This window comes from Hyperolius riggenbachi, chromosome 1 (genome assembly GCF_040937935.1).
Source record: "Hyperolius riggenbachi isolate aHypRig1 chromosome 1, aHypRig1.pri, whole genome shotgun sequence".
Classification (NCBI taxonomy): domain Eukaryota; kingdom Metazoa; phylum Chordata; class Amphibia; order Anura; family Hyperoliidae; genus Hyperolius; species Hyperolius riggenbachi.
The window spans coordinates 281,798,322-281,816,594 of NC_090646.1; the positions used below are offsets into that span (position 1 = coordinate 281,798,322).

Here is an 18,273-nt window from a genome sequence, read left to right on the forward strand (position 1 = left end):
ACGATTTCCTTCAAATCAAGCTTTGTTCTCCCTTTGTGCCTGTTTGTCCCCCCCCAACTCTTTTTGTGCCCCCTTTGCCTCTTTACGCCTCCTCTGGGTCTCTATTTTGCCCCCGTGTCTTTGTGCCCGCTCTGTGTCTCTCTTTGCGCCCCCTCTGTGTCTTCTGTCTCTCTCTGTTCCCGCTCTGTCTCCTGTGTCTCTCTCTGTGCCTCCTCTGTCCCCCAAGCTGCATCAGTTCTGGACATAGCTTCCAGCACGAGTCCAGCGATGCCTATCTATCCACTTCGCCTCCTGCAGGCTCTAATGCACGGAATACTTCCTGTATGTTATATGACATACAGGAACCCGGAGTTTTGCCAAGCACAAGAGCCGGCAAACGGCCATAGAGGATGGACAGCATTGGATTCATGCGGAAGGTATGTCCAACGCTGCGGGCCACACACGCTGGGACTTTGGGGAAGTTTGAAGACGCTTCTTCAAACTTCCTCCATGTGGAAATGACGTGATCATGATAATCGCCACTTTGACGATTCCGAAATTGTGATCTTGGTGATCGTGATTTCGGTTTAAATTCGATTTATCTTTCAGGCCTAATAGATAGCCACCCTCAAATTAGGTATGCCCCCCTGTTTGGTGCATAAGTATCAGTGGGGGTTTATAGCTTCCTGCTACCTCCCCAAACCCAACACTCACACACCTGCACATCAGCAGCGACCTGAAGAGGGGAGTGCAGGGCACAGAAATCACACTTCAAATGTTCTTGTGTTTACATGCAGAGCGGCAGCAGTAGCAGCCTGTTGGTTCAGGCGACCCTGGATGCTGCATGTAGCGTCCAGGGTCACCTGAAACAACAGGGAAAATTGGGATTGGAACGCCTCGTTCACGTAAAAGCCCGATAAAAACACTCCCATTCACTTGAATGGGAGCGTCTAATGATGAGTCCCAGACGCTGGCGGTATAAAGTCCACAAGGACCAGCACACTCAGCGATTTCTTCCAAAACTCATAAAAATCTTTATCACAAAATCTTCAATATCATAAACATTAAAATACATGAGCCGTCACAGGGACAATCCAGCAATACGATAACCGCCAAAGACGCTGGCGGTGAACACCCACCAAGTGTCAGTGTGAATCAGCTCTTACTGTACCTGCTGGAACAGGTCCTCTGTTCAGTGAAGCTCTGCGCCATGCATCTATGCAAAGTGGTTCTTCTAACGGCAGGCACAGGCATACACCTGGATCCCCACAGCTACTGACCATTCAAAAAAAGTGAATGGGAGTATTTGTATGGGGCTTTTACTGGCGTTTGTGCGAACAAGGCGTTCCCATGCCAATTTTTCCCTCTTGTTTCCGGCGACCCTGGACGCTACATCCAGGGTCAATTACTGCCGCATCCAGGGTCAATTACTGCCGCATCTTCATGTCCCCCAGCAGGGATGCTAAATGCAGATCACGACGGGAAGCCGCCGAAACCCGAATAAGATGCCGCCTAACGGGACAGCGCTGAAGGCTGGGCAGAGGCCCGTGTGGACCAGACCTAACGTATCTCACTGCTCAGCAATATTTTTTTTTTGAGGGGGGGGGGGGGGTTCTTGCTTAGTGTGTGAGGGAAGCAAATTGCAAATTACAGTTACTCTCCTGTCTCAGATCTCTACGCTTGCTCATTTTTCCTGCCAACAAAACATCTTGAAGAACTGGCTGCCTGATATTGGAGCCGAATCATCCACAAGGCAATTCTAGGCAGCTACCTAGGGCCTGGAGAGAGTCTAGAGAGTCTCCAATCTAGGTAAAAAAAAGCCAGGTGACCATTAGTGATGGGCAAAAAGTGCTATCTTGCCTATGGCCCCATTTCATCTTAATCCTTTTCTGCCTTATATCACACCCCTGTCCAGGTTCCACAGTAACTACATAATAAATGTCAATTAGTTCACCTGCCAGTGGTTTTAGACAAGGTTTACATTGCAGACATGAACACAGTCACAGTCTAGCGCACAATCCTTTGCTGTATGTCTGGCATGCTATCTATGACATGTCCAACTTCCGTACAGTGGCCGGAAAAGTTGTGCGGACACAGTGGACATATCAGAACATGCCTGAATGGATCCTATTGTGAACATTGGATCCACTGACCTGTCCGTTTGTCTTTTGTGGTCAGTTCTTTATAACGGCACAATTTGCCTTTTGGTGTGAACCTAACCTTTATGTTGTGTTTTATCATTGCTTGTGTTTGTTGCTAAACAGGTCAACCAGTGTAATCACCATTAGTACCTACTTGGAAGTAAAGCAATCATATATGTTTTCATTTCTCAGAGCATAGCCTGTTAGTATTAGCATCCTGATTGCTTTGAGATAAATGACATACACATTGATCCAGGGTCACTTTTCTCATTCTATCATATTACGTTCTACTGGTTTTCACTTTAATAACCATATACATTTGTTTGCATACATCTGTGTACTGTGCAGTATACATCTAAGCTTTGCTGCACTTCCAATCTGCTGTTTAGAAACTCTGGGCTGTGGTTCAGGAAGTCACATGACATGACCATTAGCTTCTATTAAACATCTCTTTTGACCCTCAGAGGCTTGTGAAAAGCCGCAGATGTGGGGCACCACGTTCAAGGAAGAAACATATCTTCTATAACCACATGGATCATCAGTCTGCGTATATATCTTCTAGCAAAACAGCATACAATGCCAATACTGTTCTTCTAAGTGCTGGAATTTGAAACTTTCTGGCATCTTGTTAATTGATTTCAGAGATAGCACAGCAGATAATGCCTGTTAATAAATGAGGAGCATTCTTTTTTCAGATATTTCTGGGCAGACTCAGTCCCTTTGGTGAAGTCATGCTATTGTCATGCTTTCATGTTGCATCATGCATACTGCATGAAATGTGTAAAGGGAACACAGTGTAGAAATATTCCTGCTTATGCTGAAACATAGAAAACATGCAAGAGTACCAGGCTCGCTGAATAAACAGGAGTATAAATCACGTTTCCTGAAAATTAGTTAACAGTTACCCCCCCCCCCCCCCAGCAAAACCACCTTGGCAGCTTTTCCACAAGCCTCTCCACACAGTGGCTACTCCCACTGTTTTGCTGCGGCTCACCTCCAGTTTGGCAATCGTGGCCTTCTTGGCGGCCGCCAAGCTTGGTGCTGGATGGGGCAACACAGGGTTCACAGCTTATTTGTGATTACTGGAGGTCTTGCTGTAATAAAAGAGTACTCCACATAGGGTAATATCGTTCAAACTGGAATTTCAATCACTTCAACCCAGTGTCCGTGATATAAGATGCCACTCTCCATGCAAAACATGACCCCCAATATCTGATTGCTCACCAGATATGAACCACCTAATTTTTCCAGTGGGTCATGCGTGATAAACCGAAGAGCCTCTCTGCAAATCCTGGGGCATTCTTAAACCACAAATGATCTTCACATAGGGTAGTACTGCTTTAGACTAATAATTTGTGATCAACCAATATCTCCCCGTGTGTGGGTAGTTATAAGGGTAGTGACTTGATATAGAGAGAAGACATTGATGGGACTGGCTGGCAGCAGAAGAGATTTGCTATTTGGATTAAAGCGCCAGTTAAGGCTGAAGAGTTTCAAGTGTGTGATCTTATTCGGGTGGCTGTTCCCTAAGCGCAAATTCCACCTGCAAGTCAGAGGTGGGCTACATCTGGTGAGCAGTTACAGTGTGGGGATTGGGAGTTGTTATGTTGCACTGAGTGTTTGTACCCCACACACGGAGAGATATTGATTGATCACCTTATATCATGGACACTGGATTACAGTGATTGAAATTCCAGTTTGAATGTTATTACCCTACGTGGAGTCTCACTTTGCATTACAGGCATTTGTGGAGAGCACAGCAGAATTTGTCTTCAACTATTTGTTCATTGGACCAACTGCAGCAATCCCAGATTTATATCTGGTGACTTTGTTTAGGACTGTGGTGCAGGTTAATTATTGTATAATAAAAGAGTACTGTTATAGCGGAGCACTATAATTGTAGGGGCCTTTAGCAAAAAACATTAACAGGTGCTACTAGAATAGAAATGTGGAATGTGGACTAAATAACAAGGCACAAATTATTCTCTATCTTATCACCACTTTCATAATGAAGAAAGCAGTGTCGGACTGGGAGGTGGAAAAGCTGAGGAAATCCACCCGGTGGCCAAACAGCAGTAAACCCTGCATTATCACTCCCGATAGAAACCTGTGGCAAGTCTTCACTGTGAGCAGCAACACATGATTACTGTTGCTTGGCCAGCAAGTGGATTTCCTCAGCTTTGCCACTTCCCAGTCCAAAACTGGAAGAAAGCCATAGTCTGAAAAGCAGAGTAATGGAGGATAGTGGTACAAAGCAGAGTAATGGAGGATAGTGGTCCAAAGCAGAGTAATGGAGGATAGTGGTACAAAGCAGAGTAGTGGAGGATAGTGGTGCAAAGCAGAGTAATGGAGGATAGTGGTGCAAAGCAGAGTAGTGGGGGATAGTGGTGCAAAGCAGAGTAGTGGGGGATAGTGGTGCAAAACAGAGTAGTGGGGGATAGTGGTGCAAAGCAGAGTAGTGGGGGATAGTGGTGCAAAGCAGAGTAATGGAGGATAGTGGTACAAAGCAGAGTAATGGAGGATAATGGTGCAAAGCAGAGTAATGGAGGATAGTGGTGCAAAGCAGAGTAGTGGGGGATAGTGGTGCAAAGCAGAGTAGTGGAGGATAGTGGTGCAAAGCAGAGTAGTGGGGGATAGTGGTGCAAAGCAGAGTAGTGGGGGATAGTGGTGCAAAGCAGAGTAGTGGGGGATAGTGGTGCAAAGCAGAGTAGTGGGGGATAGTGGTGCAAAGCAGAGTAGTGGAGGATAGTGGTGCAAAGCAGAGTAGTGGGGGATAGTGGTGCAAAGCGGAGTAGTGGAGGATAGTGGTGCAAAGCAGAGTAGTGGGGGATAGTGGTGCAAAGCAGAGTAGTGGAGGATAGTGGTGCAAAGCAGAGTAGTGGGGGTTAGTGGTGCAAAGCAGAGTAGTGGAGGATAGTGGTGCAAAGCAGAGTAGTGGGGGGGATAGTGGTGCAAATCAGAGTAATGGAGGATAGTGGTACAAAGCAAAGTAATGGAGGATAGTGGTGCAAAGCAGAGTAGTGGGGGATAGTGGTGCAAAGCAGAGTAGTGGAGGATAGTGGTGCAAAGCGGAGTAGTGGAGGATAGTGGTGCAAAGCGGAGTAGTGGAGGATAGTGGTGCAAAGCGGAGTAATGGAGGATAGTGGTGCAAAGCAGAGTAGTGGAGTATAGTGGTGCAAAGCAGAGTAATGGAGAATAGTGGTGCAAAGCAGAGTAATGGAGAATAGTGGTGCAAAGCAGAGTAATGGAGGATAGTGATGCAAAGCAGAGTAATGGAGGATAGTAGTGCAAAGCAGAGTAATGGAGGATAGTGGTGCAAAGCTGAGTAATGGAGGATAGTGGTGCAAAGCAGAGTAACGGAGGATAGTGCTGGAAAGCAAAGTAATGGAGGATAGTGGTGCAAAGCAGAGTAATGGAGGATAGTGGTGCAAAGCAGAGTAGTGGAGGATAGTGGTGTAAAGCTAAGTAATGAAGGATAGTGGTGCAAAGCAGAGTAATGGAGGATAGTGGTGCAAAGCAGAGTAGTGGAGGATAGTGGTGCAAAGCAGAGTAGTGGAGGATAGTGGTGCAAAGCAGAGTAGTGGAGGATAGTGGTGCAAAGCAGAGTAGTGGAGGATAGTGGTGCAAAGCAGAGTAGTGGAGGATAGTGGTGCAAATCAGAGTAGTGGAGGATAGTGGTACAAAGCAGATTAAGGTCTGGATCCTACTAGGAACGCTTTTCTGAGCACTTTGTAATTTTGAAAAGCTCTTGCTAATGTAATGCTATGGGTGTGATCCCACTTGAGCAATGCTAATTTATAAAAATTCCCCATAGCCTTGCATTAGCAAGAGCTTTTTCAAATCACTAGCACTTAGAAAAGGCTTCTAGTGGGTTGAAGCCCTAATGGAGGATAGTGGTGTTGTATGCCACTTTTGTGACAGACTGCTGCTGCATAGAAAGCTTGTGGCTTTGTTTACCTTTTCTACTGAGTTTTCATGATCACGGCTATGATCAATAATGCCATGCTAATGTCTAAAGTTGCAGTTTTCCGGTTTAAAGAGAATCTGTACTCTAAAATTCTTACAACAAAAAGCATACCATTCTATTCATTATGTTCTTATGGGCCCCTCTGTGCTGTTTCTGCCACTCTCTGCTGCAAACCTGGCTTGTAATTGCCAGTTTTAGGCAGTGTTTACAAACAAACTAACTAGCTTGTGATAGGCTCACACAAGCAGAGTGTGTGAGTCATACAGAGCCTATGGGGAGCCTGGAGAGGGTGTGTATAGCTTCTAGCCAATCACAAGCAGCCCTGCACATTCCAGTCTGACTGCCTCAGCCCGACAGAGCCCACAGAGGAGAGAAGATTAGATCATATAACAGAGATAATACAGTCACTGTGCAAGTAGGAAAGGCTGCAGTAAGCCAGACCACATTAGAACAGGCATTGGAACTTATAGGATAGAAGAAATAAGGATGAAAATTTTGTTACAAAGTCTCTTTAAAGCATTAATTACCACCATAGCTAATTTGATCCCCCTTTATGGTGTTATCTTCTAAGGGTACAAGGGTGCTTCTAAGGGTACAATGCTTAATTTGCATATATTCAGCAGTGTTGCTCTGGGAGACATCTCAAGCTCACTCCAACCTGAATTATTGCAAATTCTTTCTGTTTTAGGAAAGCAAACTTTTGTTTTTATGGTGTTATAAAGTAGTGATCTGATTTTAAAAAGAGCAAGAAAAAAATGGTGATATGTTATCAGATCAGCACTTCTTTATAAATACATTTTGTAGCCATTTTTCAGAAGGGAAGAAGTCAGAACTGGTGGCTGCAGTGGTTCCCCACAGGAAAGCTGCACCCTGCTGAAATCACTAATGCTTTCTATAATGAGATCTGAAACCCACAGTGCAGCAGACACAAATGCTGGTGCACGTTCATTCATACATACCAGGAGTATACATTGATTTGTGTGAGCATATGTTAAAGAAAAACAACATGGAAGGTTAGCAGTTTCATTTACCAAACGTGTTATTGCTGAATACACCAGCTGCTTTTACATACGTGTCATGGTTAGAACTGCACATCCTGTAGAAAACCAACAGTGAATACCGTATTTCATTTAAGGAAGAAATAATGTAATGAATGTGATTGCTTTTTTTTTTTTTTTTTTACAATAACGCTTAAACGATTATTTAGACAGAGTTTGCCCTTTGCAAAATCTTTCCTTACCCTGCATTACATTCTGAAATTGTTCACAGGCAGTGACATCTTTAGTGCTGTCTGGTGCATCTCTGTGTAATACTTATTTATCTATGTTCTGAAAACCTTTTATCCCAGAATGCTATGGGAGCATCTATAGAGACTAGGCTGTGACATCACTACAAGGACAAGGCTACATTCCCATATACAGCAATATACTGTATACCTCAGAATCAGAATCAATTTTATTTCGCCTAGTAAGTTTGCACCTACAAGGAATTTGTCTTGGCAGTTGCTTAACAAACACAAACAAAAACAATACAAGGGCAGACAGTGTGTATATTACAAGTCAAGGACATTATAAGTATAGTGGCAGTAAGCAATGTGAGAATTGTTCATTTACAGTTCTGTGCTGATTACTATCAAGTCCTGGCAGCTCTAACGTGGTTCAGCATTAAGTATGGCTACCGCTTGAGGAAAAAAGCTGTTCCTGTGTCTAGAGGTTTTGGTAGCGATTGACCGGAATCTTACTCCTGAAGGCATGCGCTGGAAGATGGAGTGAGCTGGGTGAGAGGGGTCAGAGGCAATTTTGGTGGCTCTCTTTCTGCACCTGCTACCGTAAAGATCCTGCAGGGAAGGTAAGCTACAGCCAATTATCCTTTCCGCTGTTCGGATGATGCGCTGCAGCCTCCCCTTTTCTAATGCGGAGCAGGAGCTGAACCATACAGTCATAGATGATGTTATGGTGGATTCAATAATTGCAGTGTAGAACTGCACCATTAGATTTTGAGTTAGGCCAAACTTTTTCAGCTTCCGTAGATGGTACATCCTCTGTTGCGCTTTCTTGACAATAGTGGCCGTATTGTTATCTCATTTTAGGTTGTGTGAGATCGTGGACCCAAGAAACTTGAATTACTCTACCTGGGTTATTGTGGATCCATTTATGGTTAAGGGGAGGTGCTGGGGGGGGGAGATCTCCTAAAGTCTATTATCATCTCCATGGTTTTGAGAGCGTTTAGTTCCAAGTTGTTGCTGCTGCACCAGGAGGAAAGCTGTCCCACCACATGCCTGTATGCAGATTCATCCCTGTTTTGTATGAGACCAACTACTGTTGTGTCATCTGCAAACTTCAGAACCTGTAGATGTAAGAAGTGTTTCTGATGCTAAAATCAGGATATTTCATGTAAAAGTGGGTATTCTGAATATATTGTAGTATGCGGTGCCTCTTTAAAGTAGGTGTATCATTAGAGACATGATGTCTGATGTGCCGACTTTCCCAACAATTTTCTCTATTGTAGCAAATGAGTTAAAAGGAAAGGCTTCCACTTACTCATCATTTAGTGACTATAGCTCACTTTTTGTGATAAGCAAGTATTACTGTGGAGGTGGGCTTTTTCAATAGTCACTTTTTAAAGGGTATTTGATTGGGGGTAGGTTTGGTTTCAGCACTGAAAAGTTTGGTATGGGCATAATCAGGTACTTTTCCAGTGTGGCTAAAAGCTCTGGACACAAGTATTGGCTGTGTTGTAGCTAAGCGCTGGCACTCAAACCAAATGCACTGCACAAATGCACTGCAAAGACCTACTTTACTGTGATCTGTTAAAATGCACCCTTGGCACTTTAACACGTAACAGTGCACTTTACACTCTAAGCAGTCCTAAGGTGCTTAATAAAACTAAAGTTAGATAAGTACCTCAATAGTGGAAAGCCTCTGGATAGTTCAGAGGCTTCCAGGGTCCTCTTGCAGCCCACCATTCCTGTGCATAGTCTCTCTATATCTATTTGACTCAGCAAGTCAAATAGGTTTCTTCAGGCAACGAGTGCAGCCATGGCAGAGCGCATCCAAACTGTGCATGTGCGAGTAAGGTACGCCATGCCAGCAGAATAAAGCACTAGTGCATGGAGGAAAAATGCTGTCCATGAGCAGCTTCATTCTACTGGGCATGCATGGACCTTACCCGCCTAAACTCAGTTTAGATGCACTCATCCATGGCCCGCAGTGTGGCCAGAAGATGTAGATAGACCCTGCTCTGGTATGGTGGGCTCTGTGAGGATCTAGAGATCTCTTCAATTGTACTTAAACGGAAACTTAAGCCTGGGGGAAAAAACTGTTTTACTTACTTGGGGCTTCTACTGGCCCCCTGCAGCCGACCTTTGTACGCGCCAGTACTAAGTGAGCCCCCAGTCCCCTGCCACAGCTTAGTTTTGTTTTTGTTGACTGGCTCTGTCGCTGGCCACTGTGCCTGCGCGACTCTGGCTGCACACATTCTTGTTCGCGCTCCTGTGGCCAGGATCCTCCTTCACAGGCACAGTAGAGATTTTCTCATAATTGGAGTGCAAACAAGGACTCACGCGGCCAGGGCCGCGCAGGCGCAGTGGCCAGCGATAGAGCCAGTTGTCGAAAATGAAACTTAGCTGCAGCGGGGGATCGGAAGCTCGTTTAGTACTGGCGCGGGCACAGGTCGACTGCAGGGGGCCAATAGAAGCCCCAGGTAAGTAAAACAGTTCCCCCCACACCCCACGGCTTAAGGTTCCTTAAAAGTTTCTAAACATATCTTTATTAATCTTATTAATTTTATACCCCACCCCTCTTTTTTATTTACAATATTAGTTTGTCAGCTTCAGTGTGTACAGATTAAACTGTTATTCTGTACTTATAATGATAATAAACTAATGAATGATTTTGTCTATTTTTAATGTCCATACCCACGGCAAGATTGCCTCATTAGTTTTGCACCATATTGTGTAACCGCAATTTAGCAAAAATCTGTTAAAGACACCCGACAAACTGCGACGATCATTCTTTTTGAAAGACCATCATGATGGATCTCATCGGGAAGGATCTTTCAATCTTCCACTTTAGTGAATGGACTTTAGTGAAAAAAATCGTTTGATCTGAAAGATTATTTGCGTGACCTTTTGCTTCGCATTATTGGCATTCCGCTGATAGCTATATTAGAAATTAGATCGGGGAACAATCGTTGGAGAAGTGCCCCAATCTAATCTTTCCATGATTACTTAGCCTTAGTGCTTTCCCTCCCTGTTTTGAAATCATCCCTGTCCACTTCTTATCACCCATGTGCAAATGTTATTAGCACTTTAGCAAAGACCAGGTACAGGAGTACAGACTTCCAATAAGCAGTTGATAAAATATTAACAATAAAAGTGACACGTGTGTATTTACAGCCAGAGCTAAAACCAGTTCTATAGCTTACTGCAGTATTAGTGAGAGCCTCCTTTTAAGCTATTTGACATAGACTGAGGTATAAATGCATTAATACTTTAAGGCTGGGTGCACACATGACATAACATGAAAGGCTGTGTTTTATGTCATGTTTTCATTTTATGTTGTGTGCGTTTTTGTTGCGTTCGTGTTTTTAACTGCAGATGCGTTTTTTCAAGTGTTTTTGTGTATGTGCGTTTTTGAAGCGTTTTTGCATATTATGCAACAAAACCAGCATTTTTGAAAACGCACACATATAAAACGCTTATGCGCTTTTTATATACGTTTCTTCCTGTGGCCCATAGACTTCCATTAGCAGCAAAAACGCAGCGTTTTCCGCAGCGCTAGCATTTCTGCTATGTATGCGCCTAGCCTAAATAATCACATTTGGCTTTGGAGCTTAATTGACTACATTTGAGTTTAAAATACTGCTTAGCTAGAGAACCTGCTGAACACAGTCTGCCTTCCAGATCACCCATAATAATGTGACTTCCTCCTTTGACATCATTACTGTTTATGCTGATGCCTAGCCAGTCAGTGCTTGGATTACCTGGCTCTTCGCCAACACACTTCTATAATTCTATGCCTTATTCCGAAGTACGTAGCTATAGGGTCAATGAGACTTCAATATCTATGCATATTAATATCTAAAAACTGGCTAATTTAAATAATGAGCTGCTAACATGTATGTCATGGTAGTTGAGAAAAATTAGGCAGTCTGTAGTTTTGATCTTTTGATACTTTAGTTTAAGCCCCCTTTAATTTTCTGGTCAATATTGAAAACAGCCTCATTCAGAGCTACTCTGAATGAGTCTGTTTTATTAATACAACTGTAACAAAAACTAAAGTAAAAACCCAAAGCAAATCATCAGGTGTCAGCATTCAAATATGCATGGATCCAATTTTCTGTTGCACCAGTCTTGACAAATCAGCACTTTTTTTTATTTATGCTTACTATATTTTCAATACTGATACCTGATTGTTCTCTGGGTTGTGGTTAAAATATTTTAATATGTCTGTGTTTTTTTTTCTCTTTAAGATCAGGAAGTGTAGCAAGTAACTGGATAGAGATCTATCAATTTGTGGCAAATCTCACACAAAGATTCGTCAGGTAAGCTGATTTCTGCTGTTTTTTCAAGAACTGTTAATAATTTACCACTGGTTTGTTTATAGTCTTTTGGCTAAAGTGATAAAGTAACAGCACAAAAAAACCCATTATCTCTTCATGTGTGTGTTGTCTGGTGTCCATGGCAATAGATATGTTACAGCGCAACAGCCTGCTATTCCATCAGCAATTTATTACAGTTTATTTGCACATGCAGTTGACAAAAATGGCAATTTCGTTTTGCAACAGACCTTTACGCCAAATATCAGAGTCTGCCAGGGCAAGATAGGTTGGATTTATATTACAGGGATGGCACCCTAACTTTGATCACGTTGCTGCAGTTGAAGCAGGAGCCTCCTTTAGGTTAATAGCGACCATTAAGCATTGGTGTTTCCCTGCATATGACGTTCAGTGAATTGTAATTACCGGTATTCATTCCCATTGTATGCAATGCACGTGGCTTACATGTGCGAACAATATGCTTTTGTATAAGCATGTGGGTCAGGATTTCCACATGTACTGTATGTATCCTGATGGAAATAATGTGACAGCAATCAGGTTTTCTGCAGTTTACTTGCATAAGTAGAAAAGCCTTATGTGTGAAAGTGTCTGGTTGTGAGAACCAGACTATCACCAGGGCACATTGGCCCTTATTCAATTCACCTTTTCTCCTAATTTTTCTCCTAGGAGATAATTTTTCATTTTCTGTTTATATAATAACTTTCTGCACTCTGCAACTGAAAAAGTACTAAAAAGTAGGTGAAAACGTACTGTCAAAATTATTCTGAGCATTTTCTTTCTTGCTGATGGGTTAAAAGGCATTTTATAGATAAGTTTTGAAAGTATCACCTGGGAAAAACTGAATTGAATAAGGGACATTGTTGTAGATATGTATGAAGTGTCTGAAGTATCACCAGCTCTGCACAACTGTGAGAATTCGGCATCAGAACCACCCTGGCGGTATTGACGAGCTCAGCTCGTCCAGGAAAAACTTGCTGAAAGCGGTATTGACGAGCTGAGCTCGTCAATACCGCCAGGGAGATTTATTGTTTCTCTTCCCCGCCGGCTGCACTTTTCCCTCATCAGAGGGATTCCCCAGGATGGCTGGATGCCTGCCAGCACGCTGTGGGTAGCGATCTGTGCTACCCACAGCATACAGAACTAGCATCCAGCCACCCTGGGAATCCCTGTGCAGCCGGCGGGGCAGAGAATGTGTGGGGCTGTGCAGGGATTCCCCTTCTTTGCCGGCGGGTGGCTGGTGCGGGGATCCTCTCTGTGCGGGGGGCCGGGGATCCCCGTACTGTGCATGCGGGGTGACCCTTTTGTGTGTGCGGGGGGGCGGGTATCCCCTTCTATGGGGCTGGTCTTGGCCGGTCGGGGACACCCCCTTCTGTGGTGGGGGGAAGGTGGGTGTCCCCATCTATGTGGGCTGTGGGTGGCCTCTCCCTCCTCTTCCCCATCCCTCCCTCTCTGTCCCCCGTGTCCCCCCCCCCCCCCCCCGATCCCGTGTCTCCCCCCTGTAAGAAGCCCTGATCTACTCACCTGAGGGCTTTCTCCTGCGGCGGCCACGATGGACACCCTCCTCCTCCATCGCCGAAGTCCCGGTCTGTGTAATTACAGTACGCGGCTTGGTGACGTCACCAAGCCGCGTACTGTAATTACACAGACCGGGACTTCGGCGATGGAGGAGGAGGGTGTCCATCGTGGCCGCCGCAGGAGAAAGCCCTCAGGTGAGTAGATCAGGGCTTCTTACAGGGGGGAGACACGGGATCGGGGGGGGGGGGGGACACGGGGGACAGAGAGGGAGGGATGGGGAAGAGGAGGGAGAGGCCACCCACAGCCCACATAGATGGGGACACCCACCTTCCCCCCACCACAGAAGGGGGTGTCCCCGACCGGCCAAGACCAGCCCCATAGAAGGGGATACCCGCCCCCCCGCACACACAAAAGGGTCACCCCGCATGCACAGTACGGGGATCCCCGGCCCCCCGCACAGAGAGGATCCCCGCACCAGCCACCCGCCGGCAAAGAAGGGGAATCCCTGCACAGCCCCACACATTCTCTGCCCCGCCGGCTGCACAGGGATTCCCAGGGTGGCTGGATGCTAGTTCTGTATGCTGTGTGTAGTGGGGGGGACACAGGATCAGGGGTGAGACGGGGGGCATGGAGGACAGAGAGGGAGGGATGGGGGAAGAGGAGGGAGAGGCCACCCACAGCCCGCATAGATGGGGACCCCCACCTCCCACCCACCACAGAAGGGGGTGTCCCCGACCCACCACGACTAGCCCCCATAGAAGGATGATACCTGCCCCCCCCCAATGCACACACAGAAGGGCCACCCACACGCACAGTATGGGGATTCCCCCCCCCCCCCACAGAGGGGATCCCCGCCGGCCACTACCAGCCAGCACAGAAGGGGAGCCCCCCCCCACAGAAGGGACACCCGGCCACAGTTAGGGGGCATCGGGGGCAATGGGGTTGGGGGGGCAGAGGCACCCGCAAACCTAGCTCCCTATACATATGACTCCCTAGACCTGGCTGCACATCTGTCTCCTATACACCAGCAAACATCTTGCTCCCTATATACCTGGCAAAACATCTAGCTAACTACACCTGGCTGCACATCTGGCTAATACATCTGGCTATACATCTGGGTCTTATACTCACCATTGGCATGCTGATCCCTCGCCGCGTACCTCTGATAGCTTCTCCAGTGCCTTCTTCCATGTCCCTTGGCGGATTTTGCTTCTCCCTTGGCGATCACATGTCCCCCGTCGATCGGCGTTGATGGCACCAATGTCACACAGCATCATCAAAATCTCGCAGCAAACACTTTTTTTTTATTGAATTCAATACAATAACCTGTATTGAATTCAATATAAAAAAAATGATTGCAAAAAAAATTGGTTGAAAATTATTGGAAATTAATTGAACCACTTTTTGCACGGAAATCCTGGGGAAATAGAACGCCAGGGTGGCTACTTGGGTACATCATATTGTAATACTGGTAAGCCCAATGTCCTCATTTTTGCTGCTCCTAACTGTCTTCTTCTGATCCCTCCACTTGACCTCTCCTGAACTTGACCGCTATCATCTGGCCTATCTTGCCCTTAACTGCTTCCAACACCTGACCTTGCTTGATCCTGACCCCTGACCTCTTGTGACATCCACCCTCTCTGCAACTCACTACTCCTAAAGCTGAATACCCACCGGCAGATGTGGCCAGATGGATCGGGGATTACCGCTGCCGCCGATCGATTGTTTCCCCTCTCCATATGTCCACATCTGCAATCATCGTTTGCAGCGGCAACGAATGATCGTGTAAATGATCGTTTACACGATCACACCAAACGTGCGCAAGTCACTGGGGATCGGAACGATCCTCAACAACTTCATCGGACCTGTGTTCATAGACAAGCAGTGCTGGAAATAAATGTTGATTAATGGCATACTGTCAGTCAGACTGTGGTCAAAATAGTTTATAGGTATACTGCTGATAAGCCCCGCCTGTTCATCTTGTCTTACTAATATAGGCATTGGTGATGAAAGTCTTAGTTCCACTCTGTGTGTTAAGGGGCAAGTATAAACTGCCTCACTGAGGGCTTGTCAAGGAAAATATGTTTCAAGATAGGCAGAATGCACACCTTGTACTTTCTTGAGAATTGTAACTCATATTAACCACTTCCGGATTCTCGGAGCGTATATACACGCCCCTGAATCCAGAAGTGTATACCATGGAAACCGTTCCATGTCAGTTCCCGGAGGGTGTCTCCGTGAACACCCTGCGAGCCGATCGGCGGCTCGCAGGGTAAATGTAAACACACGGGGAAGATCTTCCCCGGTGTTTACATGTATACGGCGCTGCTGCGCAGCAGCGCCGTAGAGGAGATCGGCGATCCCCGGCCTCTGATTGGCCGGGGATCACCGGCATCTGATAGGCTAAAGCCTATCCCATCAGGCGCAGGACGGATTTCCGTCCTGCGCCGCTCACAGGGGGAGGGAGAGGGAGGGAAGGGGAAGGAGGCCAGGAAGCGCTGCGGAGGGGGGCTTTGAAGAGCCCCCCCCCGCAAGCGCAAGCAGCCGGCGGCGATCAGACCCCCCCAGCAGGACATCCCCCTAGTGGGGAAAAAAGGAGGGAAGTCTGATCGCCCTGGCTGCTAGCTGATCTGTGCTGTGGGCTGGAGAGCCCACGCTGCACAGATCAGCATAAAATTTCATGGTGTGGAAGTGGTTAATATTCACTGATTTGGCATCCTCTAAAGACCACACTACGTATGTTAAACCTTATCAGTTTTCTCCCCAGAATTTGTTTCTAGCCTGGTGGCATGAAAAAGTAGCCGGGTGGGATGAAAAAGTAGCCGGGGGGGGGGAGGTGTGAATGCTGGGCTGGTCCAACTGCAACTGTGCTTACAGTATAGGAGGAGCATGAGGAGAAGAGCGGGATGACAACCGGGTGCTCACCAGAATTAGCTGGGTGCAGCACCTGGCTAAGAGTGCCCGGGGAGAACACTGCTTATTATTACAAAGCTCTGTCAGTCTGACCTTGATTCAAGATGTTATTTTCTTCTCTGTTTGCATTTCAATTAATCTTGGTCTGTTGCTGGTTAGTTAAATGTTATAATTTATAAGGGAACTGAAAGATAAAAGTATCTGTTGCTGTGTCGTATTATATTTCTCAGACATTTACAGCATGTCAGCTAACGTGTTGATGAATCATCCAAATCATGTGAAATGCTGCTTTCCAGACTATTAAGCAAATTAGTGATGTTTAATGTCAAACACATCTACCAATAAGATTGCAGTTTGAAGAAAACTTCCTTTCTAACATCTTCCTTCCTTCCTCAATAAAGTCTTACTCATCAAATCCTTACACGAACCTATGTAAGTAATGGCTGGTAAACAACATTCCTGTACAGCTGTGTAATAAGCATTGTAGAGACCTGGCTCTTATGTTTTCTTCTTTAGCTTATTTCTTCATACAGCATCCTGTCTCCTTTGTTTTCCATCTCTTTCTCTCTCACTCCCTCTCAGCCCAGCCTCCCCTTTTTACTCTTGGTCTCTCTGGCTCTATGCCTGATGCACTTAAAGGCCACTTGACGTGAGAGGCATATGGATGCTGCCATATGTATTTCCTTTTAAATAATACCAGTTGCCAGACTGTCCTGCTGACCTTCCATGTATCAGTAGTGTCTGAATCTCCCACCTGAAACAAGGATGTGGCAAATACAGTCAAACTTCAGGCCCACATCTGATCTGCATGCTTGTTCAGGGGCTAAGTTTTTTTTGACAGATAGATGGCTCGATCGATGATTTCCGACAGGTCCCATCTGATTTCAATAGTTTTTCTGATTAATTTTTTACATAGAAGTGAATCGAAATCTATCGGAAAAATCATCGGAAAATCGATCGGCCAGTAAATTTGCCAAAAAAACTCATCCTGTATTTCCAGCATTAGAGGCAGAGTATCAGCAGGACAGTAAGACAATTTGCAGTGTTTACAAGGAAATAAATATGGCAGCCTCCAATTCCCTCTCACTTCAGGTGTCCTTTAAAGGCAACAAGACTCCCTGCATGTGTCTTTTTTATCATCACACAAAAGGTAATGGTTAATTTAACGCTCGTAATGCCTGTGTGGTTTCAAACACGCCTAGCAAGTTAGATGAATTGACTAGTGTGTTAAAAAGGTGACTTGATAATTGACCATCAGGTAGCTGCAAGATTAGAAAGAAATTTAGAAGAAAGAAGGCAGAAGAAGTGTAGAACAGAACTCTAGAAGTAAAGTTTAAAGGTTACCTAAACTGGCATGTAACATGATGAGATAAAAAAACATGTGTATGTACCTGTTCCTGCATATAATCAGGCTGTGTTCATTTTTTTAATTTCTTTTACTGAAAAGGTTAAACTTTCATTTATAAAAATGAGGACCTAGTTGCACTGTAGCTTAACCCTTACTGATAACTAATTTTAGCCATACATCTCTTGCCTTGCAGAGAACTGCTCCTTAGTATAGGATATAGATAAAAAAGGTAAATAGTTCACAGATTGTAGCTCTGAAATATGTCAGACTGTGCCAAAGACTGTTTCATTCCTCTGAGACAATAACACATGAAACCTACTTTTTTAGCTTTTGAACAGAAACTAAGGGATAAAAAAAAAAACAAAAACATTTTAGGAGAAAGAGGATAAATACAATTATTTATCAAATCAATTTATTTGTACTATATTTACCATGTTTATCTCATCAGGTCACATGTCAGCTCAGGTACACTTTAAGCTATGAATTTACTACTACACTCTAGTCAACTTTAACTACAGTTTTCACTTGGCTGGATATAACAGGAGAAAAGATTTTCTGGGCAGGAAACAGAATCTGTGCTTTTATTATAGATAGAGATATTCACCGATGAACTATTCGCCAGTGGACAGTTCCCTGCGACCTTGGGCTGTTCGCCATTCGCATTTAATGATATATATATATATATTTAAATTTGCATTTGCATTTTCCATTAAAGTCAGTTGCTGACTTTAGTGCTTAATAGCAAAGCCCTCTTAGGCGCTACAACACCAAATTTGCTGGGTATGTGGAGGAGGACAGTGGGTACAAGAGGACAAAAAAATTCAGAAAGACCTTATAGTTTTTTTTTTTAG

General features: G+C 44.9%; 1 protein-coding gene across 1 annotated transcript in view; it reads left to right on the forward strand.

Annotated features, from left to right (window-relative positions):
- ANTXR2 (ANTXR cell adhesion molecule 2) overlaps window positions 1–18,273 on the forward strand; it is a 227,514-nt gene that overhangs the window by 1,892 nt on the left and 207,349 nt on the right. Inside the window, exon 3 of the mRNA XM_068233653.1 lies at window positions 11,560–11,631. Coding sequence (XP_068089754.1) covers window positions 11,560–11,631 — 72 coding nt within the window. The remainder of the gene's footprint in view (window positions 1–11,559; window positions 11,632–18,273) is intronic.